Below are 27,211 nucleotides of genomic sequence, written 5' to 3' on the forward strand. Positions count from 1 at the left end.
GATGGCTGGATGTATTCACGGCTCGTGCCATGAATATATTCTCGTCATATTTGGGCCTTAGTCCTTTGCAAAGGATGTTTTCTGTTATGGTCGATTTAAAAGGTAAGTCTCAGTTCTGCTATGCATGCATCCTTTTCCTTGCATGTTAACTACTTTGTAGGACAAAAAGTTAACGTATGTATGTGCGTAGACACTCCAAAATAGCGCGTTGTTTAAGAGCAGTGCCTTTGTTCTTTAATATTATTTCGGTTCGAAATTCTACAGACTGACGGCAGCCAAAATGTAAATCTGTCAAGGAATGTCGAATGCGGCAGCTATAAATATGACAGCAGGCCACGAAAGCTTAAAACACACCTGTTGAATCTGCTGACTATCTGCCATGGGTCACCAAAATTACACACTACAGCGTCAACAATGCCTAAATGTACAACCCAGCCGCATCATAGCTACATTAACAGGCATCCAAGTGGTATGTACCTATCTCAATACCGCGGTCATCCTTACTATTCACACCACAGTGTCATAGATCAGAGTTTTGTGGGAGACATGGGGCTGTCTTGACAACGAATGGCCACGTAAGCAGTGTTGTCTCCCTCCCATTTCCTAAAAAGAAGGATATGCACTGATCGTTCTTGGCCGTCTTAGCACTGATCGATTCATACATCATGCCAACTATCTATGCATCGTGTATTCTCAGCGTTTTATTCATGATCGTTAGTGTCTGTGCAACGTGGAGCGTGTACAAGGTAAGAGAAAAAAATACTGGTTTTACGATTGCTTGCATATGCACATCCTGAAACAACTATGTGTCCATTCTAGAATCACTTTCGGTCACTCAATATTAACTGGTGGATCTATTATATATTGACAGTTTTTGAATTTATCATTTGCTGTGCCTATCTTACAATACTTTGTGTTGCTAAAGACCGTTTCGTCACTGGCTGCATCGGTCAAATCTTGGCTGAAGACTGCATCGGCGAGTGCTTCAGCCAGTGCTCAAGACGTTGGGAAGAGTCTGTCATCTGGGCAGCCATTACCACTATCGCCACTCTTGCCAGCAATGCAAGTCTTATACATACGAATTCTCTTTAGAGATATCAATGACTAACACTCTATCTGTAGATCGCATTTGCCTATGTATTATATCGAGTCAAAACCAAACATCAGCTTGTAGCACCTGCAGGTGATCAAAGTCCTGCTGCTACTACTACTACTACTACGACGTTACAACCACCATATCCATCAGCATCATACAAAACTCGAAACGGCGCGCATCTCGATGAGGAAGGATTTCAGACAATTGAATTAAAATAAATGTATGAACAAAAGAAACACCTGAAAGAAAAGAAAACTATAGCTAAATCGGGATCATTGCTTGAGACATTCAAACAAAATCTCCTCGCATTTTCGGACGCGATCAGGGGTCGTGATTTGGGAAGTCATGAGGTAAATAATGTTGCCGAGTGGCCGAGCAAACAAATTGATGCCTGCATCAAAATCGCTGTAACGCATCTTTTGGATGATCGACTGGGAAACAAAGGAACCGTAGCCTGGCAATATCGTGAGCATATTGCGTAAGGAATCGAGACGGATGTGTACTTACCCTTGCTTTGATCGTCGCGTAGCTCGATTGCTAGAACGGAACCGAGAGCCATGACACTTTCAACTTGGGGAAGGTGAGACAGCTTATTTACAGTGTCACGTCTCCACATGGACCAGACTGCCGTGTCCTCCCAGTCTTGGCGGTAAGGTGTCCACGCGGTCGGTACATCCAATTTAGCCATACTATCGAGCTCATCGATCGTTTCACCAGCGACGGAGCATCCCATAGGATGTGCAGTGTACGAATGGCCGTGAAGCAAGCAATCAGGCTTGTTACCGGACAGGAAAATCTTAAATATAGATTCCTTTGTGACAGTCAATGCAAGTGGAATCAGTCCTCCCGTCAAAGTCTTGGCATAACCAACGATGTCGGGTGTCTGAGGAGCGGGAAGATGTTAAGATCTGATTTGTATATGTCTCTTAATCAATTATTTTATGCCCTTACCACTCCCAAAAAGTCCGCAGCCGACCGACGGCCAAGTCTGTACCATCCGGCAAACACTTCATCAAAGATCACCGGGAGACCTTGCCAACCTTCTGGATTCTTCTCTGCGGATTTGTATCCAAGCAACTCTGCGCCTTCCTCCCGCACCGTGTCCACCAAGACTCTCTGGAACAATGGGTCAACGAAGATCATGCCGCCAGCACCCATAATAACAGGTTCCATTAACAAAGCACCAATGTTCCGCTTTTGTGCCTGAAGAGTCTTGAGCTCTTGACGGATGTAATCCCGATAGATGCTCGATAGCTCGGTATCGCGCTCGTGGCCTCGTTTGTCAACAGAATAAACGATATTGAGCGTATCGTAATTGAACTGGCGTTTGGATGCCTTGATTTCTTCGGGAAGCTTGACAAAGACTTGTCCCTTTGAAATATGCACGGATGGAGGTTTCAACCAATGGCCGCGAGGCTGATACCACTGGACTTGCTCATTGTAAACATTGGGTGGGCAGGCGTCCATAGCGCCGATCGTATCACCGTGATAACCTCCTTCAATACCGAGCACTTCAACGGGACTACCGTGCGCCCAGTTGTACCGGGTTGCCGTTGCCTTCATGGCCATCTTGAGTGCAACCTCCAGGGCTGTACTGCCATTGTCCGAGAAAAAGACGCGCTGTGCCCATTTATCTTTGGCGAGCACCTTCTCAGCCAGCGAGAGAGCAGGCTCGTTGGACGTTTCAGGGAACATGACATGACCGTACCGACCAGCAGCACGCGCTGCAGCCAGTGCAAGCCTTGGGTTGGCGTGACCCAAGCCCTGCGTCCACCAGCTAGCACAGCTGTCAAACATTTCATTAGGAACAAGCTCGCCGGTCTCCTTGTTGCGCGAGTACGTCACAAAATAGTCCTGATAGGCAGAGTCAATCACTGTGGTTTCCTTGACAGTTGCGTGCTGCGTAAATGGCCACCAGAAGATATCACGCGATTTTTGTTGCATGTGTTCCAGACGCTCAAATCTTTCTTGATGCTTCAGGTCCAGATGTTTGATCACCGGCAACAAATATTCATCAAGCTGTTCGTAATACTTCGCCATAGACGCTTGCTCTTTGACAGGATCCTGGAGAGGAGCAGGCGGAGCAGGCGCGTTGCAGACGAGCACGTTGTCCTTCTCTAACTGACGAGCAATCATTTCATGGTTACGGTATCTGTCAGTGTGGAAAAGCAGGATGCTTGGAATATCGTAACCGCGGATCAGCAGCGACTCATACGAAGTCATGGTAGTGGAAATACCACCCAGGTTGCCATCGCCGATAAGCACAGATGGAAGCCGCAAAGGCCTGTAAAAGTCGGCTTGAGGAGTGCCTGACTGAACAGGGCTGTAAATTCCGCCTGCGGTTTCCAAGAAAGCATATGCGCCGTTGACGCGTCTGCTCTGGTGGACATAGTCGAGAAACTTGGCTTTGACGTTGGACAAGACCTCTGCATCAAGCGGAGGCTATCGGACGGGGAAAATTATTCTTCCATGCCCATCTCCCCAACTATTGTTCTCGAGCTACGTACCTTGTCGGTTGCAATGTGGGGACTAACAGGGTCAGGATACGTGTACAAAGTCTCGGTGTGGACGTCCAGTGCATAGGTCTTTACATGTCTGTTTCCACGCGCGAAATTATTTTTCAGGGCCTCATGTGAGTTTAATTCGCGCTTGCATGTTTTACGAACCTTTCGTCGCTGTCAACAGGATATCCTGTTTGCACAGGTTTTAGGTAGTATACCTCGCGATTCTTCTCTTTGGCGACGATTGACGCGGCGCGACACAAGCCGGTCGCAAAAATCGTCTTGCCGACATTCGTGTTTGCTGCAAAGATCTGGTATGCCTGGAATGCCTTTGTCGGGTGGAATCTCGCAGGCATCTTTCTTCCGTCCTTCCGAAAGAGAGTCCGTCGAGGTCGCCATTTTATGAAAAAAAGAGGGTCTCTGGGTTTCTGGGCGAAGTTGACTCATCCAAATCCATTTTTTTTCTCTCGCCAAAAAAAGGATTCTGCGTAAATGGCGTATGCAGGTTCCCCAAGAAACTGAAGAAGATCTGATCATGTCGTCAGCGCTGTCGATTTGGGGTTTGCTCCATGGCAACCGTTTTAGAATGTTTGTCTCGATTTTTTCTGGTTTTTTTTTTGTTCATTTGATTCACATTTTGAACTGCCTGTCGAATTTCTAGAAAAACGCCAAAAACGAGAGTCTACAAAAACCTTACGCACTGCTGTGATCTCTACAGTTTCCACCATTCTAATGGACTCTTATCAAAATAATCTTTATTCGAACGAGCAATCCTGCCATCTCACTCAAGTTGATCATTTGAACAGTTCTGGGCATTGAATCCCCAGAAAAGATCCGAGACAAAGTTGTACTTAGCATCAGAAGTAGATAGTAACGATCAAGTAATTTAGCAAAGGATTGTGCATTACTAAGCCGCCTTATTCGGTTAAACGATGATCTCTGCACATCAGCAGAGATAACTGTGCGCCCAGATGATCGTGCATGATTACTTGTGGCGATATCTAACCAGGAGAAATTTTCCGTGCCAATTCAAACGAGCCGAAAAGCGCGGGGGCGCTGTGACGTGGCAGTGAATGTTAGCAGCGGGAACATGGCATGAAGCCGACGCGTGTAGGTTACATTTGCATATGATTCTACGTTTGTTTTTCGCACGGGTAGAAGAGATCTAGGAACGCCGGAGCATGGGCGCGGTGTTTGGTGTACAGCGAGCAATTTTTTGGGTTTCAAGCTGATCCCCAAAACTCATCCTTTCTTTTTTCTTTTCCTTCCCGCACATCTGCATCAAAAAAAAAAGCCATGTCAGCCGTCCGTCTCGCCACACAACCATTGCGTTCAGTAAGGCGCCTGTACAGCACCGCCACGCCTACCCGGCTCGCATCCGTGCAATCCACATCTTCCACAGCTGCAGCAGCTGCCTCTACGACAGCCGGTCCTGCCTTGTCAGCTGCTGCTATCCATGCCAGCGGTCCGTTGAGAAACGATTGGACCCGTGAAGAGATTCAAGCCATCTATGACTCACCATTTATGGATCTCATGTACTATGGCGTAAGTCATCGTCAAAGAAAAGTTCTCGCTCTCTGCCTTTTACAGTATCGCCCTGAGCTGATGACGTACGCGCTCTCTGCAGGCAAAAGTACACCGAGAGAACTTCAACGCACGCGAAGTACAGCAGTGCACGCTCTTGTCCATCAAAACCGGTGGATGCACCGAAGACTGCAAATACTGCCCCCAGTCCTCGCGGTACAAGACGTCCGTTGCAGCCCAAAAAATGCTTGACACAGGTGCGGTCCTCGAGGCTGCCCAGCGCGCTAAAGAGGCCGGTAGCACACGTTTCTGTATGGGCGCAGCCTGGAGAGATCTGGCAGGTCGTAAATCCAACTTTAAAAAGATTTTGAGCTATGTCAAGGCTATCCGGTAGGAAGGCGCAAAAAGGATGGGAGATACGTCTGGAAAGTTATTGACGAATGTGATACAGCGGCATGGGCATGGAAGTCTGCTGCACTCTTGGTATGCTGAACGAGGAACAAGCAAAGCAGCTCAAGGAAGCAGGCTTGACCGCGTACAACCACAACCTTGACACTTCGCGGGAGTTCTACCCCAAGGTAACGTAGCAATGCTTGATAGTCAAGAAAGGGGTAGTATAAAGGGAAACTGAGGGAGAGAGCCTAGATCATCACAACCCGTTCGTACGACGAGCGATTGCAGACAATTAGTCATGCACAGGAGGCTGGTATTTCTGTATGCTCTGGCGGTATCATTGGTCTTGGCGAGCAAGAAGAGGACCGTGTTGGTCTCCTCCACACCTTATCTACTCTTCCCCAGCACCCTGAAAGTGTGCCCGTGAACGCATTGTTGGCTGTCAAGGGCACTCCTTTGGAGAACCAACAGGTATATACGAAAAAAAAAAAGATAACAGGAAATGTCTACAATGTGATAGCTTACCGATGCTTTTGTTCTAGCCCGTTTCTGTATTCGAGATGGTCCGCATGATTGCCACTGCGCGTATTGTCATGCCAAAATCCATGGTTCGTTTGTCTGCTGGTCGCGTCCGATTCTCTGTCGCTGAGCAAGCCATGTGTTTCATGGCCGGTGCCAACTCCATTTTCACTGGTGACAAGCTCTTGACGACTCCTAACAACGAATTTACTGATGATCAAAAGATGTTTGAGCTTCTGGGTAACGATCGAATTTTTTTTTAGATCGGCAGCTTTGCGCGATGGAAATACGATTTTTAATTTCCCATTTTTAGGTCTTGTTCCCAAACCTCCAAACTTTGAACAAGGCTCTGATAACCCCAACCAGCCAAAGTACGAAAACGGCATCAAGATCAAGGCTGAAGTAGCCCAGTAAAAACTAGATTTATAAATAAATAAATATACATATATAAAAATGTATGATGAGAGCCGGACAAAGTGGTTCCTTGCTTTCATCCTTAATCACTCATTCCGTAAATACGTGTGCTTGGAGTGGGTGCGCGCATGTCGATTTGGTTGACTTCATGAAAGGAGATTCACAATGGTGACACAGGGCTAAATGAATTGAGCGTCCTGTTTCCCTTTCGACAACATCCTTCCTGTTTCGCTCCATCTCTGGCGCACACTCTGCTTGGAAAGATTCAGATTCTTTCCACCCTTTCCTTTCCTTTAAGAATTGCATCTCTGTAACATCTCCATTCTCATTCTCGTCTCTTACTTTCATCTCCAGTCTTTCACCTGCTTGCCAAAACAGTAAGTCTGCCTTTTGGGGGTTTAGAGGACGAGAAAGCCCGCTGCGGGTAGCACGTTCCTTTTTTTAACGTCCCTTGCGTAGCCAATATAACCAGCCATGGGACAGCTACTATCCAGTCTTACCATGCGACAGGAAGAAATGGTAGTACCAGAATTGGGTTTTGATGTAGACAGTAAGTAGAGTCATACAGATTAATAACACCGAGGGCAACCTCAAACCGAGCTAAAAGGGTTGCAGTGGTACTGATCTTGCTTAAATTCAAAACCCAGATATTACGCCGTCGCCTGAGGAATGTCAGTTATACAACGAGCTGTCAGCGCTACTTGTCCAACCGGGCCCGTCACTGCTCGAAAAGCTACGGGGTTATGAATCAGCATCGACACTTGTTCGAACAGCCATTGCGAACCCAACTCAAGAGAACGAGGATAATGCATATCAGGCAGTGTTACCAACTGTCGACATGCTGCGGGATTTCTACAAGTACTCTACCGATCTAGGTAAACGATATGTACAAAGATTAAGTAAACAGCAGCTCTAAACCAAATATATATTGAATAGGTACAGGAGTCCCCAAACTTCTGTCTGTTCTATGCCAAGGCGGTGATGTTAGTAAAAACCTCGAGCGGCTGCAAGCACTCACGCGACTGTTTGCGGACATACTGGATTTCGTGTTCGAGTTTGATCACTTGAAGGTGGGAGAAAGTAGAAAATGTAGACATGTTTGCTTTGCAAAAGTAAACTAACAGAATGAAATAGATGCGAAGCCCAACGCTGCAAAACGACTTTTCATATTACCGACGCATGCTTCAACGAGGTCGATATGGCCGCAATTCCATGGCAGACGAGAACGTGTCCGATCTGCGAAGTGCCATGGTAGAGGATGACCTAGCCAACCGTATTTCACTGTTCATTGCGTACCCAACACCAATGCTGAAATGCGTAATTGATACGACGACCGAATACGTTAAAAACAACCGTTTGCAACGCAGCGTAAGCGATTGCTTGGCGACTTTGTGGGGCGCCTGTTTCCAGACTGTCAGCAAGAAACGGACGCTGCGCCCTGAAATCGTAGGATTTTGTCTCAAGGTCATGGTGGTGTCCATCATCCTGTACGACCACATTGATCCCAACGGTGCCTTTTCAAAGAATTCGCCTATCAATGTAAGTGCTTCCTCTCTCTTTCTCTCTCCTCGACTCGGAATGCGACTCCCAGTCTGACTGACTGTTTGCTAGATCAAAAACTCTGTGAAAATGATCCAGACCGCCAATCTGAATGTGTATAATATCCCTGAAGAGTCCAGTGCATCCAACCTAATGTCAGCACTCAGATACAATTCAAAGCACCTCAACGATAACAACACGCCAAAAAATGTCAAAAATCTGGTGCTTGCAACGTGAGCATTCCTGCTTTGGCTCATGATTCCCCTTACTCCTCGTTCCTTACCATCTAATATTTCTTCCTTAACTTTTCTTTTCCTTTTTCTTTCTATTCTTCCCTTTGTGTCTGTTAAATCTGTCCCCCGTTTTTCTTCTTCCTCCTCCTCTTTCTCTGTGCCATTGCCAGATATATCTTTTCCTGTCGATCATATTTGGTTTTTCTCTCCCTGTTTCTTAACCGAAAAAAGTGATTAATTATAATTCTTCTTTATCAAGAGACAAAAAAGATTGCATAGGGATTGATTTTGAAGGAGGCTTTAATAGATAGATAGGGTAAGATGGTAAAAGGAAAAGAAGAAAAGAAAGAGAGGAATGTTAAGAAATGAAAGAAGAAAAAGAAAGGAAGAAAATGACTAATAAAAAGCGATATAAAAGCGGGAGGAAAGCATACAGGATTTACAAGATTAAGCATTTGCTCCTCTTTTCCTTTTTGGACTTGTTTTTCGGGCTAGTGTTCAGTCCCTCGCGTTGTGCACGGATAATCTTGACGACCTGGTAGAAAGAACGCTCGACGTTAACGCAAGTCTTGGCAGAAGTCTCGATAAAGTCGCATCCGAGACGCTTGGCCATAGCGTATCCTTCCTCGCGAGTGACCTCACGATCGGTGACCTTGTCGCACTTGTTGCCGACCAACATCATTGGCACGTTGTCTACATCCTTGACACGGAAGATCTGGTCTCTGAAACGCTCGATGCGTTCAAAGGTCGAGCGGGATGTGATGGAATATACAAGCAAGAATCCTTCGCCATCTCTTATCCATTGGTCTCTCAATGCAGTGTATTCCTCTACAGGAATATAAATATTTTTTTTATGCGCAAACGTGAGCGACGTAACTTTTTTTGGAATATATTTTGACATTGGATTGAGATGCTTACCCTGACCAGCAGTATCCAACACTTCCAAAATGCATGGTTGGTCGTCAATCACGACTTGTTTACGGTATGAGTCTTCAATCGTAGGGTCATAAGTCTAAACGGAGATAGAAATTAACCTTATTGTTCTACGAAAAGGAGAGAGATGGTTGGATAAATGTTACTTGCCTCTGTTTAAATTGCATCAGCATTATGGGCAAAGTGCAGATGCGTGATTTAATGTGGGAATTCGCTTGGTTGAGATGTAGATGGTTACTTACCAACAAAGTGATTGAGACAAAGCTATGAGATAACGAGAATAGATGCGTTAGGGCACGGTATTTGAATTTTTCAAAAGACGAGGACACTTACCTGAATAGTCAAGGCAGTCTATGGGTTGGAAAAAGGAAAGAGGAAAAAATAAAAATGTCAAAACCCACATGGCGAACCACGAAAAAATTGTTGATCTCACCTTGCCGACACCTCCATCTCCAAGTACAACGAGTTTATAGAGCATCATCTTGCCGGAAATCTAGGTTTGTTTGCGACAGCGTCGTCTAAGATAGATACGGGTAATTACAAGGAAAGTCGTATTATGAAGGCTACAGTGAAAAGAAAAAGAAAAATGATGATGGTATATCGCCTTTCGATAAGTACTCTTTTAGTTTCTGCAATCGAACAGTGTAAAGCATCGCGTTAGTATGTATATTCGTTGGTTTCTCGTTTGGAAAACAAAAGCGCACTGCCACATAACTCGAGACAAAAACGAGCACCTCCGCCTGGCTGATTGCGCGAGGCAATCACAAAATCATGGTCATTAATGGCTGATGGTGCTCGCATTGTTTCAAATTATGCGCTGCGTGAGAGCAGCATACCGTTTAAAATGAAAGAGCTGAGGGAAAGGAGCGTAGAGCGACGCCTTTGGGGAGAACGAAAAGAACAGCTTCAGCTCAGCTTCAGCTCAAATTTGCCTGCCTTTGCTGGCCCCCCCCCCAAGACAAGCTTTGATTGGGCTACACAAGCACCCACCCACCCTCCTCTCTTCTAATCCCCTTCACCCTTCTTCCCATCCGACAACCGAGTAAAACAAATAACCTGTTACACATATTCTTCCTTCTGCCGTTGTGGCCACCCAAAAAAAATACATGCTCCATGGCAACTACCAAACAAAAGGCTAAAGCTGGGAGCTATTGCAATTTGTCTCAATTAATAATATGTGATGTGCCGCCCTGTGTCATTCCTTGGATCATGCAAAATACAAGACAAATTAGGCCAAGTAGTTACAGCAGCAGCAGCAGTAGCGCCAGCAGGAGCCAAAATACATGTGTTTTGCTGAGAATGCAAGTACACACAAGTGGCGGTGGTACTGATCGAGTTTGCATGCAACACGCATCAATAATATCTTCCGACCATCCTAGCTCGAAAGGTGGTTATGCAATAGACAGCAGCGACGACGATCGATAACATTATTACTCAGTTAAGCTGATAATTAGATCTTACCACCATATATATACAGCACGACGGCTCGGGCTGAACTTGTGCATCCGTGACTGAATGTGAGAGTTCCAGAATGGGAAGTCGAGCCTCGCCCGCTCCTCCTGTTCGTCGGTCTCTTTTCCTTCTTTCAACTGATCGCTACGTCATGGGCAAAGCTCAAAGTAAACTGAGCCCCGAGCAGCTCAGCGACCTGCAGAAATGTACATACTGTAAGGCAGACAGAATCTAGATTAGGCTCACTGCATCCATCGTAGCGCTAATCTTGTACACTGGTTCTTATTCCTCGACAGTCGACAAGAAGGAATTACAACAATGGTAAAAGGAGTGGGTAGGCTATGCGAGCCAAGAAAATACATTGACAGCGAAGACTTGAAGGTACAAGGGGTTCTTAAAGGATTGTCCTTCTGGGCAGCTAGACAAGACCGAGTTTCAAAAGATCTATAAACAGTTCTTCCCGTTCGGCGATCCTTCGCGTTTTGCCGATTATGTATTCAACGTTTTTGACGGCGACAAAAACGGGACGATTGACTTTAAAGAATTTATCTGCGCCTTGTCAGTAACAAGTCGCGGAGGTCCTGACGAGAAATTATATTGTAGGTTGGGTTGCAGCCCGCCCGTGCGCTGGATTATATTTACTAATGATGTTTACATTTAGGGGCATTCCAGGTAAACCTTGATCTGCAAAAGAAACTCTTGTCTGCATCGGAATACTTAGCACCAATCAAACCAGCTGTATGATATTGACAATGACGGCTACATATCGCACGACGAGATGCTGCGTATCGTGGAAGCCATCTACAAAATGGTCGGCAGTATGGTCAAGCTGCCTCCGGACGAGGATACTCCAGAGAAACGGGTGAACAAGATCTTTGACATGATGGATAAAGTAAGCATTTTACATAGGCGGTTGGGACATGGCAACGTATTTATATGACAATAAATAGGACAAGGATGGGCGTTTGACCATGGAAGAATTCAAAGAAGGATCAAAGAATGATCCAACCATTGTACAGGCGCTGAATCTTTATGATGGTTTAGTTTAGATTCATACTCCCCTCACACCTCGTCCGCCTCAAGTTGTCATCCTTTCCGGCTTTCCCTCTCTCTATATATCTCATTCTCTCCTTCTCCTCACCACACTCATCATTGAGCAATACATGTACCAGATCTTCTTCTGCTTTTTGCTGCACAAGTGCACAATACCTTGCTCTTTAGATTTCGCACGTAATTTGGCACCGGTTACCGTTTCCAATTACTCCGCTCGGGCTAAGGATGGCAAAGCTTCCTTTTCAAGTATAGAAGAAACTTCCCCGCTGGCGATATCTGCATCAATGCACTTGAGTAATACGATACATCCGGTCCATCATAGACCTGGGAGAATTAACGTCAAATTGAAAGGATTCTTTCGAGGGATTTAAGATTGCTGAAGAATACATAATACTCTCATTAGCTTCAACTCTGTCATATATATATACGACGACGGCCACTGAGACTGTTATATTGTGTCACTGCATTCGCTGCGTCAATGCAATTGTACTGCTACAATACCGGGATTTAATAAGTAGAAAGAACAGCATCCTAGCGCGGAAAGTTAATGGGAATAAAAATAATCCTGTAGCAGTGATTTGCCGATAGATAGAAAAGATCTTTTGGTGCATGTGTTGAAAGAGGATATCTGGACATATAATGTCGCCGTTACGAAGTCGTTGATATTTCTAATGTTAAAGACTTCCGTCCAGTATCTCTAGGAAGAATACCTTCTTCCAAATAAATGTTGTTTGTAATTTCCATGTCACACTGCATTGTCGGTAGGTGCAGCAATCGCTCCTTGCTAAGCAGATGGATTTATTTGCTTTTTCACCAGTGTGTGCGCTGTGCTAAACAAGTCGTAAGATAGAAAACGTTCCAAGCTTGTTGGAGTCGAGCTGAGAAACTGTTCGTCTACCCCAAACCCACTCACGCAGCGTTTCCCCGCCACGCTTTTCTTCCTCCTCAATCCCCACCCCGGCGGTGCAGCGGACCGAAATCCTCTTTTGGCAGGGCCAATCCCACAAACGTTGGGAGCATTTTCTTTCTTTCCGTTTACATTCTTACATTGTCGTCTGACAAGCTTCTCATTTGATGCTTTCCCTCTTGGCGCCTTCTTCAGTTGACGCTCTAGCCAGCAGCACTGCAGCCAATCCTACAACTCCACTCACCGCTTCCATGTCCTCCCCGGCGGCACCGCCAGTCGTCGGCACTTCGTCTACAGCAGCAGCTGCGACCACTTCTCCGTTGCCGTCGATTAGGCGAAGGCGAGGCAGACTGTTTCTGTCGCATTTATTTCAGTATATTGCGCTTGCTTACGAGTATATTTGTTCATTCTTACATTTGCGTCAACGGCGTGTTGAGCCCGCCAAAGTTGTTACCGCCTCTTACAATAATTCACCCCCAACACGCACTGCAAAGCGAAAATCCCAGTCCATCCCCAAAGACCCAAAAGTGTCAGCCGCTTTGCAGTACTACAAAGGGAAAACCCTCGTACTCGATTTAGATGAAACTCTCGTCCATTCCGTCAGACTGGGCTCCTTCGCATCCAAGCAACCTGTCAGCAATTCTATAAAACGGAAGAAAATAGAAGTGCAGGACGATAAGCAGAGTCTATTGTATGAAGTCTACAAACGGCCGCACGTCGATTTCTTCCTAAAAACGGTGAGGCAACACTTAACTTTTGCTTTGAAAGAATGATCTATTCATCCAGTATCCGCTGCTCCACAGATTAGTCAATGGTACAAGGTTGTCATCTTTACAGCCTCTCTTGCTGAGTATGCCGACCCCGTGATTGACTGGCTGGACCAGGATCATAATGTAATATCACAGCGATACTTTAGACAGGTGAGTAGCGTTGCTGTCTGTCACGAGTTCGTAAACGTGTAACTAAACATGAAATTTTCTTAGTCCTGCGTCGTTCGAAATGGGAACTTTGTCAAAGATATCTCTTTGGCGGAACCTGATCTAGCCAAGGTTTGCCTGGTAGATAACAGTACAGCTGCATTTGAGTTATTTGAAGGTGTGTAGCTGCTACTGCTTTGCCCTGTTGTTTGAACTGAGACTTACCTAATCCAACGCATAGAGAACGGAATACCTTTGCCAGGCTGGGTTTCCAATCCAAACGACGAATGCTTACTGGACCTTTTACCCCTGTTAGATGCGTTGCGCTTTACGGCAGATGTTAGAAGCATATTGCGGCTGCGGCGTATTGGCATGTCTTGTTGATGACATTATACCTCCCATTGCGATTTTTCTTTTTTTTTTTCTTGTCTTGTCCTTTCTCTTTCTCGTCCATTGTCCTTGGAGTTATCCTTAATTCTTCTTATCGACTGTTTCATTTCTTGCTTTATACTCTCATGTACCGGGTATTTGTTGGTTCTTTGTGGATTTACAGAATATTATTTGCTACTATGTACAGATTTCAAAAGTCCCATTGGGATGGATCACGGTATTCACGGGACTAGTTGCAGATTAGTTGCAGTCCATAATTTGTGCGACGTTGGTCGAAGATGACATACCTTTCCAAGACTTTCGAAGCAAGCCTACGCAGACAATTCAGGCCATCAGTTGGATTTGATAGCCTGTCAGCAGCAGCCCAGTAAGGCTCTTGATGGCATACTTCATCAGGATGATCAGCACCTGCATCGCACGCATATATAAACGCTAAATCTTTTAATTTGGCGTTGCACACGCAGACATACACATACACGCACCGTTTGCATTGGCCAAGATATTTGCCGCATCATATATATCAGAAGCTTGTATGCAAATTGCAAAAGATCAAAAGATCCTCAATAAACTGTGCTGTTTCTGGTCTCTCTCTACGACTGTTACATTTTATTTATTTATTATTTGTTCTAGCTCCTTGATCCAGTTAGGGGCATCTACTTGCAAATATTCCTCCGCATACAGTTTGACAAACATCCAATGTTTCTGTTTCGAAAAGGGGAGGTTTGCATACATACTCATAAGAAGCTGATATAAATCATTTCCGAATCCATATGCATTTTCAACGTCGGAATGCACATCATAACCTTTGAAAGTAGATTGTTATCCCGGCGCGTATGTGTATGTGTGCTTGTGTTGCGGTCCTGATCAACTTTGCAGATGGATCAGCAGGCAATAAACGGAACACTTCTGACAACCTTTCATACACAAAAGTGTTGTCTGTTGCATCTATCGGGACAGTAACAGGGGTGGGAGGAAGAACCCGAAAAAAAAAAAAAAAAAATACCTGCTCGTCTTCGTCGGTTGTCTGGGTCTCAAGTGGACCAGGCTTGGCCTGTTGCCGTGAGCCAAACTTAGCTTTTTCTTTCCTTTGCTCTCATCAGCTTCTTGCTAATGCCACTTTTACACTTTTTCGTTTCAAAACATCGCAGAATTGATTTCGAGATCAGTGTACTGATACGAGATCTCGCAAATGTACCGTTGGTTAGCGGGCTCTATTACGTCAAGTGGAGAATAAAGCATGCTTCGCATTCGAGCGGTATAACAGAAAGGTAGGCTTAAACTCGGCATTCGGCTGCATGGAGCCCCAGCCATACTGAACTATATATCAAGAGCACCTATAAAAGATCATTGCATTTACTGGAACCATCCAATCAACACTATGGCGCAGTTGGTTATCGACAAACACAGCATGCTCGGCGCATGCGAACTCAAACTCGAGGTGTTTCAGCAAATAAGTGGCGGCAAAGAGACACACTCTATTGGCGACCTCACTATTAATCTTTCCGAGTATGCTGGATCCGGCGTAACGACTCGGCGATATCTTTTGGACCATTGCAAATTTAATTCTACCGTAAAGGTAATAATGGAGAGAACGAGATAATGTACCGCAATTCGCATTCCCTGACGACATTCGTGCAACATTTGACAGTTGTCCATACGTATGAATCAAAAGTCCGACCGCACGGCATATTTTCAAACGTGAGTGAAAATGGAAAAAAGAAGGCAAAAGTCTCGGCGACTGATTTAACCGGAATGTCTCAGCCCTCCGTCACAGCCATCCATGTTTGACATAGAAGAACGCAAAGAACGCAAAAGCACATCGCCGTTGCCGGATGAGCGGTCAGTTGGTAGGTCACCTTTTGTTTCAGAGTGCAGCGAACCACGCGCCTAACGCAGGTTGACAGAATCTGTCATGACAACATCCGATAGAGCGTTCCACAGCATTTCATCCAGCGCTGCCGCTCCTCCTCTTAAGAAATCCCGGTCCGCAATGTCACTTGTAAGCAACTTAGCATGTGAAAGTAGTATCGAACAGTACCCGACAGATAAAATCACCTTTTCTAGCCTCATTTCTGCAAACAAGCATCTCCATTCACCTCTTCCGATGATCCCTCCCCAACCGACCTTGTCGAGCAATTTTTTACTCGGAAACCGACCGACATCCAATCTTCCTAAATCGTCGTGACCCCACATCCTTGCTCCCGCCTTTTCCCTCCATCTTCATTTTTGCCACGCTCCAATCTCCCGCCCACGGGTTAGCGTTGATCCGTTGTTTGTAAACCAACGTGTTCAAAGATTGAAACAAAACAACAAAGATATTTACCAGCATACCGCGCTATGCATATCCAGGTATATACTTTTACGATAACTAAATGCATGTGTACATATATATATCGGGAGAACCTTGTTTTTGTCGTCTTTACTTTTATCATTATTAAACTGTTCCGCTAGCATTGCCACAATACGTGAACGGGTCTTTTTATTCCACATTATAGCATGCTTTTACTTCCAGTTCTTCTGCAACCAGGCAGCAACGTGATCGAGAATTTCAATGCCGGTGGGCGACATAGTCCCTACATTGAAAATGCCATGAACGATACCCAGATAACGGGCTGCAGTAACCTCGTTGCCCGCCTCGAGCAGTTTACGGGCATAATCTTCGCTCTCGTCACGGAGGACATCCGCTTCAGCCGTGATGACTAGAGCTCGGGGAAGCCCGCGCAAATCGTCAATGCTGGCTTTCAATGGGCACGCGAGAATATTTTGGCGATCCTTCTGGTCAGGAACATAGTGATCAAAGAACCAAAGCATCAACTTGCGTGTGAGATAGTAATTTTCGGCAAACTGCTTGTAAGAATCGGTTTCAAAGTTGTCATTTGTCACCGGATATATTAAGACTTGTCCCTTGATTACATCTAACCCGCGCTGCTTTGCAAGGACTGGGTGCGAAAATCAAATGTTGGTAGATCTGTGCATATGCAAGAGGAACAATTCGTTGCATAATGTTTACTTACTGCAGACCACCGTTGCCAGGTTTCCACCTGCAGAGTCACCAGCTACCACGAGCTTTGTCGGATCGGCTTTGATTTCTTTGGCATTCTCTTGGTTTGCTACCCACTCAACTGCGTCGAAGCATTCATACACAGCTGTTGGAAAGCGGACTTCCGGACTCAGCGAGTAGTCCACAAAGATTACAGCAGCTCTGGCACGGACGGTCAACTTCCAGGCGATGAGTGAGTTATTTTACCAATTTGTAAAGGTTACTCTGCTTACTTCATATACGGTGCGTCTGTGCGTCAGTTTGCTGCCAAGGACCCAACCGCCGCCGTGGCTATATCCATGCAGATACATGAGAGATCAGCTTTGTAAGGACCAGGTAGCTCCACTTACAAGAAGACGATAGGCGGAAGCACAGTATTCTCCGTGTCGAGCGGTCTCGTTATCGTCAGCTCAATTTTCGAACCATCTTTGCGAGTGATTGTTTTCTCCTCCACGTATACTTCTGGTAGTCCTTCCATGGACAGAGGGTTATCTATAATAGTGGCTGCCTCTACTTGGCGAACAACATCAGGTGTATATTGGCTGCTATCGAGACCGGCAGTGCTGTCAGACAAGGTCTGGCAGTAAGGTTCGAGCTTCACAAGAGGTGCCATGATGAGAAAAAGCCTTGTCAGCGTCGAAATTCTGCATCTCTGGGTGATATTCATTTCCACTTTCTCTCTCCGCTTTTACCCAGCAAGATTTACAAAGTTTTCCATCAAAGTACGTAATTTATTGCTGCTCCTCGTCAGAGCTGAATCCATCCTGATATTTTTCTGGCACGCTATTCTTGTAATCTTCTTTGACAGCCTGGAAGAATCTTTCATCTAGCAATACGTACACGGCTGGCATAACAAGGCACTTTGTTGCTTCGAACGTACGTTTGTGAGCAGCGTCCGTTCCTGTTGCAGACGCGAAGTCCTTGGTATGGTTCGGTCCGTTTGCTTCGATTTTCACCATTGGATGGATAACGGGCATCGTGTAACTCACGTTTCCTATATCTGACGAAGCCACAGGCTGTAGTTGCTGTGCAGCACGTTCAGGGAATTGCGCGCCTTGCTCGCGTTTGTACTTTGCATACAATTCAGCCATTGGCTCATTATGCACGAGATCTACCATTTACCCAAGTCAGCTGCTTTTTCGTTACACTATAGATCTTCTCTGAGACGCACCTCGAACAGTTCCTAGTTCCCGCCATTTGCATGAGACTGAGCAACCAGTTGCAATAGCCGACGCTTTGAAGCAGTTCTCAACTTTTTCCATCAACTGCTTCATGTCTGATGCTCTGGCTGTTCGAACATAAAGAAATGCAGATGTATAGTCAGGTATAACGTTCGGTTAATGAGATAGCATTATCTTATTAGCTGAAGTTGTATAAAAAATATCGCCAATTCTTGCAGCCGAGCAGCCGTTCGTAATGATGCCATGGACTCTACATAGCAATTTGTGTGTGAATGACCTTTTAGCAATAAGACAGGAGGCTTCTATGTACGCACCTGTCTGTCGGTTCTAACTGCTGACGAAGCAAGCCAATATTTGTCCAACCCTGGATCACTGCATCTAGAGCATTTACACCATGCCATGGCTTAACTATGTATATTGCAATCAATAAACGTATACATGTGCATCAAACAAAAGAATGAAAACTTACGAGTGGCGTGGCTAGCTTTTCCAAGAAACTCTACTGTCAAATCCTGGGTTGCTAACATGAATGGATATTGTAGATCTTGGGTGCTGTGCATTGTAATATAGTGAGTCATAAATATGGTCAATGATGCTTTACTCTTATGAAAAAAAAATAAAAAACCACCCCCGGATGAAGCATCATGCAGACATCGACGTTATCTTGAAATGCTCGTTTCTTTAAGAGAAGGATTTTCCCGATGAATGGCTCTACCATTCTGTAATATTGATTCCTGCCTATCGAGCATAATAATCCTATCTTGCGATCGCTTACCTTCTGCAGGCGTCCCATAGAGAACGACCTTTCCGGACGTTAAGCCCTGTTCCAACAAGTGCTTAAGGGCAATCGCGGAAACAACGCCTGCGACGGCGATCAGATTGTGTCCGCATCCATGACCCAGACTATTAACTTGTCTTCTGAGTAACTGGCAGGAACTTCTCATGTATTCGCAAAGAACTACCCTGGCCACGCATCCAGCTCAGAACAAATGCCAATATGTCTACCCTGACCTTGACTGTACTCTGCAACAAACGCTGTTTCTATGTCATACGCGTGACGTATCACTTTGAATCCTTTTTTCTCCATGTAATCTGACAGTAGGTTGTGCGTATTGTGTTCTTTCATAGCCACTTCCGGGTTCTTGTGCATCTAAACAAACGAATTATGTTACGAGCTCCAACCTCTAAAGTTGAACGTTACTACCTTTATGCTAAGTTCGTGTAACTCATTCGATATATCGTCAATTGTAGCTGCTACCATTTCCTTTATCTTGGCTATGTCATGTGTTGACTCGCATTCCTCAATAGTTTTCTAAAATTTTATTGGGAAATTCGTTGTCATTTACAAACTTGATACGATGCACATATGTTGACGTAAACCATATCGGGAAGAACTAGGAAAAAGAGATGGGATCCCTGGACAGAAAGACCAGGCAACCCTTGCTGTCCGGAGAAACATGATTCCGGAAGCACTCAATATTTCTCGGAGTTGTGTTCAATATTTTGAGTTCAAATGGTGACTGCGGTTTCCATGACGACATCCTATCCGATGCCGCAGACGTCGGAAGCACTTGTCACCTTTCGCTCTCGGATCGTGCGCCTTCCAAACGTTGTAAAAGTTCTTGATTGTCACAGATCATGGCTGATTACAACAACCCCGGCGAGTTTCCGGCTTACGCTGGAGCTATTCCCGCACAATATGCTGATTACCAGCAATATCAACAAGCATATGGCCAGCCGCCACCTCGTGAGAAGACACATGAAGAAAAGATTCAAGAGAAAGCAAGAAAGTGGCAACAACTACAGAATAAACGTTATGGTGAAAAGCGAAAGTTTGGTAAGTCCTTTGATCTGCTATAGTAGACTACATATGCAACTAATCACTGTCATCATTAGGTTTCATCGAGCATGAGAAGGTAGACATGCCTCCTGAACATTTACGTAAGATCGTCAAAGATCACGGCGATATGTCAGCAAAGAAGTTCCGTCATGACAAACGAATTTACCTCGGTGCACTCAAATACGTCCCACATGCCGTCTTGAAGCTGTTGGAGAACATGCCAATGCCGTGGGAGCAAGTACGTGAAGTATCCGTGCTTTACCACATTACTGGTGCCATTACCTTTGTGAACGAAATTCCATGGGTTATCGAACCGGTTTACATAGCACAATGGGGTACCATGTGGATTATGATGCGACGTGAAAAGCGTGACAGACGACATTTCAAACGTATGCGATTCCCACCATTTGACGATGAAGAACCTCCACTCGATTACGGTGACAATATTATGGATGTTGAACCTTTGGAGGCAATACAGATGGAATTGGACGAAGATGAAGATGCCGCAGTATACGATTGGTTCTACGACCCTAAACCGCTACTCGATACAAAATACGTAAATGGACCTACATACCGTAAATGGAAGCTGGACTTGCCCATCATGTCTACGTTGTATAGATTGGCACATCAACTTTTATCCGATCTTAACGATCAGAACTACTTTTATCTCTTCGATCTGCCATCTTTCTTCACAGCCAAGGCTTTGAACATGGCAATTCCTGGTGGTCCCAGGTTCGAGCCTTTGTATCGCGACATTGATACTGCCGACGAAGATTGGAATGAATTTAACGACATCAACAAAATCATTATCCGCCAACCCATCCGCACAGAATACAAAATCGCATTCCCATTCTTGTACAACTCGCTTCCCCGCAGCGTTCGAGTATCTTGGTACCACTATCCTACCGTTGTATATGTCCGCTCCGAAGATCCAGATCTTCCTGCCTTTTACTTTGACCCTATCATCAACCCTATTTCTTCCAGAACCATGGAAGGTGCAGGTAGCAAGCATGAAGACGAAATATTCGGCGATGAAGATGAAGACCCAGACTTTACTCTACCAACCGACGTCGTTCCGTTCCTGGAAGATACCGAATTGTACACCGAAAATACTGCTAACGCCATCGCCTTGTACTGGGCACCTCATCCATTTGACAAGCGTTCTGGCCGTACCAGACGTGCTCAAGATGTCCCATTGGTGAAGAACTGGTATTTGGAGCACTGTCCTCCTGGTCAGCCTGTCAAAGTCCGTGTTTCGTACCAGAAGCTTCTAAAGTGCTATGTCTTGAACGCACTCAAGCACCGACCACCCAAAGCCTTGAACAAGAAGTACCTCTTCCGCAGTCTCAAGCAGACGAAGTTCTTCCAGACTACCCAACTCGATTGGGTGGAAGCTGGTCTTCAAGTTTGTCGCCAAGGTTACAACATGTTGAACCTTTTGATCCACCGAAAGAATCTCAACTATCTTCACCTTGATTACAACTTCAACTTGAAGCCTGTAAAGACCTTGACGACCAAGGAACGAAAGAAGTCTCGTTTCGGTAACGCCTTCCACTTGTGTCGTGAGATTCTTCGCTTGACCAAGTTGATCGTCGATTCGCACGTCCAATATCGTCTCGGTAACGTCGATGCATTCCAGCTGGCTGACGGTCTGCAGTACATTTTTGCCCACGTTGGTCAACTTACTGGTATGTACCGATACAAATACCGCTTGATGAGACAAATCCGTATGTGTAAGGACTTGAAGCACTTGATCTGTAAGTATCTACCTCTACTCTTTTTTCAAAAAGGATGTTTCTTCATGTACTGACTATCACATTTAGATTACCGCTTCAACACCGGTCCAGTGGGTAAAGGTCCAGGTGTAGGCTTCTGGGCTCCCGGTTGGCGTGTCTGGCTTTTCTTCATGCGAGGTATCGTGCCTCTATTGGAGCGTTGGTTGGGTAACCTTCTTGCTCGTCAGTTCGAGGGAAGGTATGTATCGATAATAATATTTGATTATGGATGCTCAAGGCTAAACTGTTCATTTATAGACACTCAAAGGGCATTGCCAAGACGGTGACCAAGCAGCGTATCGATTCTCACTACGATCTGGAATTGAGAGCTGCGGTGCTACACGATATCACAGATGCTATGCCTGAAGGTATCAAGGGTAACAAGTCCAGAACTATTTTGCAGCACTTGTCCGAAGCATGGCGTGCTTGGAAAGCCAATATTCCCTGGAAGGTACCTGGTTTGCCAACTCCTATCGAAAACATGATTCTGCGTTACGTCAAAGCCAAGGCAGACTGGTGGACTAGCGTTGCTCACTATAACCGTGAACGTATTCGACGTGGTGCCACTGTCGATAAGACTGTCTGTCGCAAGAACTTGGGTCGATTGACTCGTCTGTGGCTCAAGGCAGAACAGGAGCGCCAACATAACTATCTCAAGGATGGTCCATACATTACAGCCGAAGAAGCTGTCGCTATCTATACTTCCACTGTGCACTGGCTTGAAAGCCGCAAATTCTCTCCGATTCCCTTCCCTCCACTTTCATACAAACACGATACCAAGTTGCTTATTCTAGCACTCGAGCGTCTTCGTGAAGCCTACAGTGTACAAGGACGTTTGAACCAAAGCCAGCGTGAAGAACTTGGTCTCATCGAACAAGCATACGATAATCCACACGAAGCACTCTCGCGTATCAAACGCTTGTTGCTTACTCAGCGTGCATTCAAGGAAGTCGGTATTGAATTCATGGACTTGTATTCACATTTGGTCCCGGTCTACGATGTCGAACCTCTTGAAAAGATAACTGATGCGTATCTGGATCAGTATCTTTGGTATGAAGCCGACAAGCGACATCTCTTCCCAGCATGGATCAAACCTTCCGATTCTGAACCACCGCCGCTTCTCGTTTACAAATGGTGCCAAGGTATCAATAACTTGACCGATGTCTGGGATACATCTGAAGGACAGTGCAATGTCATGCTCGAAACCAAGCTCAGTCGCGTGTACGAGAAGATTGATTTGACGCTTTTGGGCCGTCTATTGCGTCTCATTTTGGATCACAATCTTGCGGATTATGCTACGGCAAAGAACAACGTTGTGCTCAACTACAAGGATATGAATCACGTCAATGCATACGGTTTGATCCGAGGTCTTCAGTTTGCATCCTTTATCTTCCAGTACTATGGTCTTGTCCTGGATTTGCTTGTTTTGGGTCTGCATAGAGCTAGCGAGATGGCAGGTCCATACAACATGCCGAACGACTTTTTGCAATATCGCGATGTCCAGACCGAAACCCGGCACCCGATCCGCTTATACTCTCGTTACATCGATCGTATTCACATCTTCTTCCGCTTCACTGCTGATGAGGCCCGTGATCTTATCCAGCGTTACTTGACCGAGCATCCTGATCCAAACTTTGAAAACATTGTCGGCTATAATAACAAGAAATGCTGGCCCCGAGACTGCCGTATGCGTCTCATGAAGCATGATGTCAACCTTGGTCGTGCTGTATTCTGGGACATCAAGAATCGCCTTCCTCGTTCGCTCACCACTATTGAATGGGAAGACAGTTTTGTCAGCGTCTACTCCAAGGATAACCCGAACCTTTTGTTCTCCATGTGCGGCTTCGATGTGCGAATTTTGCCAAAAATCCGTAGCATGACCGAGGAGTTTACGCTGAAGGATGGTGTTTGGAACTTGATCAACGAACAGACCAAGGAACGAACAGCTCAAGCATACTTGCGTGTCGACCAGGAATCCATGGATCGATTTCACAACCGTATCCGTCAAATCTTGATGGCCTCTGGTAGCACTACTTTCAGCAAGATTGCCAATAAGTACAACACTGCCTTGATTGGTCTCATGACCTATTATCGTGAAGCCGTTGTCCACACTCGTGAGTTGCTTGATTTGCTTGTCAAGTGTGAAAACAAGATCCAAACCCGTATCAAGATTGGTCTCAACTCCAAGATGCCTTCACGTTTCCCTCCTGTGACCATGTACACTCCAAAGGAATTGGGTGGTCTCGGCATGCTTTCTATGGGTCACGTTTTGATTCCTCAATCCGATTTACGATGGTCTCAGCAGACGGAAACTGGTATTACTCACTTCCGTTCTGGTATGAGCCATGATGAAGATCAACTTATTCCCAATTTGTACCGTTACATCCAGTCCTGGGAATCGGAGTTTATCGATTCTCAGCGTGTCTGGGCCGAATACGCTCTCAAGCGTCAAGAAGCAAATGCTCAGAACAGACGTCTCACTTTGGAGGATTTGGAAGACGCCTGGGACCGTGGTATTCCGAGAATCAACACTCTCTTCCAAAAGGACAGACATACTCTTGCGTACGACAAGGGCTGGCGTGTGCGTACAGATTTCAAGCAGTATCAAGTTCTTAAGAACAACCCCTTCTACTGGACTCACAGTCGGCACGACGGCAAGCTTTGGAACCTCAACAACTATCGTACTGATATGATTCAAGCTTTGGGTGGTGTCGAAGGTATCTTGGAGCATACTCTTTTCAAGGGCACCTACTTCTCGTCCTGGTTGGGTCTTTTCTGGGAGAAGGCCAGCGGTTTCGAAGAGAGCATGCGTTACAAGAAGTTGACAAATGCCCAGCGTAGCGGTTTGAACCAGATTCCAAATCGTCGTTACACTCTTTGGTGGTCGCCAACGATAAATCGCGCAAACGTGTATGTCGGTTTCCAGGTTCAATTGGATTTGACCGGTATCTTCATGCATGGCAAGATTCCTACTCTCAAGATTTCTCTTATCCAAATCTTCAGAGGTGAGAATAAGTTATACGCTTTTATATAATAAGCACTAGTACTTACTTCGTTTCTTTATAGCTCACTTATGGCAGAAGATTCACGAAAGTATCGTTATGGATATGTGTCAGATCTTCGATCGAGAGCTTGAAGCTCTGCAAATTGAAACTGTCCAGAAGGAAACCATCCATCCGCGTAAATCCTACAAGATGAACTCGTCAGCAAGTGTAAGTATAAACCTGATCGTTGAATATTAAATGGTTTGGAGACTTATGGTGGCAATTATAGGATATCTTGCTGTTTGCAGCATACAAATGGCCAGTATCAAGACCATCGCTACTTAATGATCCCAAGGACGTCATGGAAGGACCCACTACCACCAAATACTGGTTGGATATTCAGCTCCGTTGGGGTGATTTCGACTCTCACGATATTGAAAGATACACTCGTGCCAAATTCTTGGATTACACGACTGACAATATGAGTATCTATCCATCACCAACCGGTCTCATGTTGGGTATCGACTTGGCTTATAATCTGTACTCTGCCTACGGTAACTGGATTCCTGGTATGAAGCCATTGGTACAGCAAGCTATGGCCAAGATTATGAAGGCAAATCCTGCTCTTTACGTGCTTCGTGAACGTATCCGCAAGGCACTCCAGTTATACTCTTCAGAACCCACCGAACCATACTTGTCTTCTACAAACTATGGCGAATTGTTCAGCAACCAGATCATCTGGTTCGTAGATGACACGAACGTCTATCGCGTCACTATCCACAAGACATTCGAAGGCAACTTGACGACGAAACCTATCAACGGTGCTATTTTCATCTTCAACCCTAGAACTGGTCAGCTCTTCTTGAAGATTATTCACACTTCCGTTTGGGCCGGTCAGAAGCGTCTGGGTCAATTGGCAAAATGGAAGACAGCAGAAGAAGTTGCAGCTCTTATCCGTTCATTGCCTGTTGAAGAACAACCGAAACAGATCATTGTAACCCGAAAGGGTATGCTTGATCCATTGGAAGTCCACTTAGTAGGTATGTATCAAACCATGGATATTATTTGCGGTTGTGAATAGTTGATTAACAGGATTGTGATATCTAGATTTCCCTAACATCGTTATCAAGGGTTCCGAATTGCAGCTGCCCTTCCAAGCCTGCTTGAAGGTTGAAAAGTTTGGTGATCTCATCTTGAAGGCTACCGAACCACAGATGTGCTTGTTCAACTTGTATGATGACTGGCTTCGTTCCTTCTCTTCATACACGGCCTTCTCTCGTCTTGTACTTATTTTACGTGCTCTCCATGTCAACAACGACAAGACAAAGATGATTCTGCGACCAGACCGAAGCACTATCACCGAGCCTCACCATATCTGGCCAACACTTACGGACGAAGAATGGGCCCGCGTCGAAGTGCAGTTGAAGGATCTCATCTTGGCTGACTATGGCAAGAAGAACAATGTCAACGTAGCATCACTCACGCAATCCGAAATTCGAGATATTATCCTCGGTATGGAAATCCAGGCACCATCTTTGCAGCGTCAACAGATTGCCGAGATCGAGAAGCAGACTAAGGAGCAGTCGCAGTTGACGGCTGTTACCACCAAGACACGCAATATCCATGGTGATGAAATGATCGTTACAACCACCAGCAACTACGAGACACAGACCTTCTCATCCAAGACAGAGTGGCGTATCCGAGCCATTTCTGCTACCAACTTGCATTTGCGTACCAACCACATCTATGTCAACTCGGACGATATCAAGGAGAATACTTACACCTATGTCATGCCAAAGAATATGCTCAAGCGATTCATCACCATTTCCGACTTGCGCACCCAAGTTGCTGGCTTGCTTTATGGTGTTAGTCCTCCAGATGCTCCTAACGTCAAGGAAATCCGATGTATCGTCATTCCACCCCAGTGGGGCACTCACCAGACTGTTCATTTACCCAACAACTTGCCTGATCACGAATACCTTTCTGACCTCGAACCTCTTGGCTGGATTCACACACAGCCGCAAGAATTAATGAACATCTCTCCTCAAGACGTTACCACTCACGCCAAGTTACTTGCCAACCACAAGTCCTGGGATGGTGAAAAGACTATCACGCTGACATGCTCTTTCACTCCTGGTTCTTGCTCTCTTACAGCCTATAAGCTGACTCCAGGCGGCTTTGAATGGGGCAAGAGCAATATGGACACGGGTAGCAACCCTCAAGGTTATCTCCCCACACACGCTGAGAAGGTCCAAATACTATTGTCCGATCGATTCCTTGGTTTCTTCATGGTGCCATCCGAAATTTGGAACTACAACTTTATGGGTGCTCAGTTCAACGCCAACATGGGTTATCGACTCGTTTTGGACGTACCCAAGGAATTCTACCACGAATCACACCGTGCTGCTCACTTTATGAACTTCAGCAGCGAGACAGAAGCGGTCACCGAGGCCGATATTGATGATAATTTTGCTTAGTTGTTTGTAAATTAAAAATAAAAGTGTATTGAGGTTTACACTC

The 27,211-nt window shown here is 45.5% G+C and overlaps 12 protein-coding genes across 12 annotated transcripts; 7 read left to right on the forward strand and 5 right to left on the reverse strand.

Annotated features, from left to right (window-relative positions):
• Positions 1 to 379: 379 nt before the first annotated feature.
• Positions 380 to 1,314, forward strand: VTP01DRAFT_464 (uncharacterized protein; the record flags this gene model as incomplete). Its single annotated transcript, XM_069383343.1, has 5 exons — positions 380 to 469; positions 527 to 575; positions 646 to 746; positions 820 to 1,062; positions 1,123 to 1,314. 5 exons carry the CDS (start codon positions 380 to 382, stop codon positions 1,312 to 1,314), a joined length of 675 nt encoding a protein of 224 aa, XP_069244884.1.
• A 54-nt stretch (positions 1,315 to 1,368) lies between these two features.
• VTP01DRAFT_465 (uncharacterized protein) lies at positions 1,369 to 3,953 on the reverse strand (the record flags this gene model as incomplete). The annotated part of the gene is made up of 5 exons (XM_069383354.1): positions 1,369 to 1,550; positions 1,604 to 1,979; positions 2,048 to 3,538; positions 3,604 to 3,691; positions 3,763 to 3,953. 5 exons carry the CDS (start codon positions 3,951 to 3,953, stop codon positions 1,369 to 1,371), a joined length of 2,328 nt encoding a protein of 775 aa, XP_069244885.1.
• Positions 3,954 to 4,893: 940 nt separating this feature from the next.
• VTP01DRAFT_466 (uncharacterized protein) lies at positions 4,894 to 6,447 on the forward strand (the record flags this gene model as incomplete). Its single annotated transcript, XM_069383365.1, has 6 exons — positions 4,894 to 5,142; positions 5,225 to 5,511; positions 5,573 to 5,699; positions 5,767 to 5,985; positions 6,057 to 6,273; positions 6,347 to 6,447. The coding sequence occupies 6 exons, from the start codon at positions 4,894 to 4,896 to the stop codon at positions 6,445 to 6,447; spliced, it is 1,200 nt and encodes a 399-aa protein (XP_069244886.1).
• Positions 6,448 to 6,921: 474 nt separating this feature from the next.
• Positions 6,922 to 8,223, forward strand: VTP01DRAFT_467 (uncharacterized protein; the record flags this gene model as incomplete). Its single annotated transcript, XM_069383376.1, has 5 exons — positions 6,922 to 6,997; positions 7,095 to 7,322; positions 7,384 to 7,517; positions 7,582 to 7,986; positions 8,059 to 8,223. 5 exons carry the CDS (start codon positions 6,922 to 6,924, stop codon positions 8,221 to 8,223), a joined length of 1,008 nt encoding a protein of 335 aa, XP_069244887.1.
• Positions 8,224 to 8,286: 63 nt separating this feature from the next.
• Positions 8,287 to 9,633, reverse strand: VTP01DRAFT_468 (uncharacterized protein; the record flags this gene model as incomplete). Its single annotated transcript, XM_069383387.1, has 6 exons — positions 8,287 to 8,425; positions 8,663 to 9,047; positions 9,138 to 9,231; positions 9,399 to 9,416; positions 9,486 to 9,503; positions 9,586 to 9,633. The coding sequence occupies 6 exons, from the start codon at positions 9,631 to 9,633 to the stop codon at positions 8,287 to 8,289; spliced, it is 702 nt and encodes a 233-aa protein (XP_069244888.1).
• A 1,122-nt stretch (positions 9,634 to 10,755) lies between these two features.
• VTP01DRAFT_469 (uncharacterized protein) lies at positions 10,756 to 11,653 on the forward strand (the record flags this gene model as incomplete). Its single annotated transcript, XM_069383398.1, has 6 exons — positions 10,756 to 10,819; positions 10,901 to 10,925; positions 10,986 to 11,203; positions 11,266 to 11,276; positions 11,341 to 11,496; positions 11,555 to 11,653. 6 exons carry the CDS (start codon positions 10,756 to 10,758, stop codon positions 11,651 to 11,653), a joined length of 573 nt encoding a protein of 190 aa, XP_069244889.1.
• A 1,078-nt stretch (positions 11,654 to 12,731) lies between these two features.
• VTP01DRAFT_470 (uncharacterized protein) lies at positions 12,732 to 13,865 on the forward strand (the record flags this gene model as incomplete). The annotated part of the gene is made up of 4 exons (XM_069383410.1): positions 12,732 to 13,301; positions 13,368 to 13,484; positions 13,548 to 13,659; positions 13,723 to 13,865. 4 exons carry the CDS (start codon positions 12,732 to 12,734, stop codon positions 13,863 to 13,865), a joined length of 942 nt encoding a protein of 313 aa, XP_069244890.1.
• A 1,116-nt stretch (positions 13,866 to 14,981) lies between these two features.
• On the forward strand, positions 14,982 to 16,046 carry VTP01DRAFT_471 (uncharacterized protein; the record flags this gene model as incomplete). Its single annotated transcript, XM_069383421.1, has 6 exons — positions 14,982 to 15,139; positions 15,201 to 15,447; positions 15,520 to 15,569; positions 15,633 to 15,718; positions 15,776 to 15,870; positions 15,936 to 16,046. The coding sequence occupies 6 exons, from the start codon at positions 14,982 to 14,984 to the stop codon at positions 16,044 to 16,046; spliced, it is 747 nt and encodes a 248-aa protein (XP_069244891.1).
• Positions 16,047 to 16,373: 327 nt separating this feature from the next.
• Positions 16,374 to 17,524, reverse strand: VTP01DRAFT_472 (uncharacterized protein; the record flags this gene model as incomplete). Its single annotated transcript, XM_069383432.1, has 4 exons — positions 16,374 to 16,810; positions 16,886 to 17,090; positions 17,145 to 17,202; positions 17,262 to 17,524. 4 exons carry the CDS (start codon positions 17,522 to 17,524, stop codon positions 16,374 to 16,376), a joined length of 963 nt encoding a protein of 320 aa, XP_069244892.1.
• Positions 17,525 to 17,642: 118 nt separating this feature from the next.
• VTP01DRAFT_473 (uncharacterized protein) lies at positions 17,643 to 18,185 on the reverse strand (the record flags this gene model as incomplete). Its single annotated transcript, XM_069383443.1, has 2 exons — positions 17,643 to 18,022; positions 18,083 to 18,185. The coding sequence occupies 2 exons, from the start codon at positions 18,183 to 18,185 to the stop codon at positions 17,643 to 17,645; spliced, it is 483 nt and encodes a 160-aa protein (XP_069244893.1).
• A 63-nt stretch (positions 18,186 to 18,248) lies between these two features.
• On the reverse strand, positions 18,249 to 19,353 carry VTP01DRAFT_474 (uncharacterized protein; the record flags this gene model as incomplete). The annotated part of the gene is made up of 7 exons (XM_069383454.1): positions 18,249 to 18,342; positions 18,407 to 18,500; positions 18,562 to 18,604; positions 18,718 to 18,803; positions 18,868 to 18,995; positions 19,055 to 19,242; positions 19,297 to 19,353. The coding sequence occupies 7 exons, from the start codon at positions 19,351 to 19,353 to the stop codon at positions 18,249 to 18,251; spliced, it is 690 nt and encodes a 229-aa protein (XP_069244894.1).
• Positions 19,354 to 19,730: 377 nt separating this feature from the next.
• On the forward strand, positions 19,731 to 27,168 carry VTP01DRAFT_475 (uncharacterized protein; the record flags this gene model as incomplete). Its single annotated transcript, XM_069383465.1, has 7 exons — positions 19,731 to 19,929; positions 19,989 to 21,689; positions 21,756 to 21,906; positions 21,966 to 24,712; positions 24,774 to 24,919; positions 24,981 to 25,731; positions 25,799 to 27,168. 7 exons carry the CDS (start codon positions 19,731 to 19,733, stop codon positions 27,166 to 27,168), a joined length of 7,065 nt encoding a protein of 2,354 aa, XP_069244895.1.
• Between the last annotated feature and the right edge of the window lie 43 nt (positions 27,169 to 27,211).

Source organism: Rhizomucor pusillus (assembly GCF_041956525.1).
Source record: "Rhizomucor pusillus strain CBS 183.67 unplaced genomic scaffold VTP01scaffold_1, whole genome shotgun sequence".
NCBI classification, from domain to species: domain Eukaryota; kingdom Fungi; phylum Mucoromycota; class Mucoromycetes; order Mucorales; family Lichtheimiaceae; genus Rhizomucor; species Rhizomucor pusillus.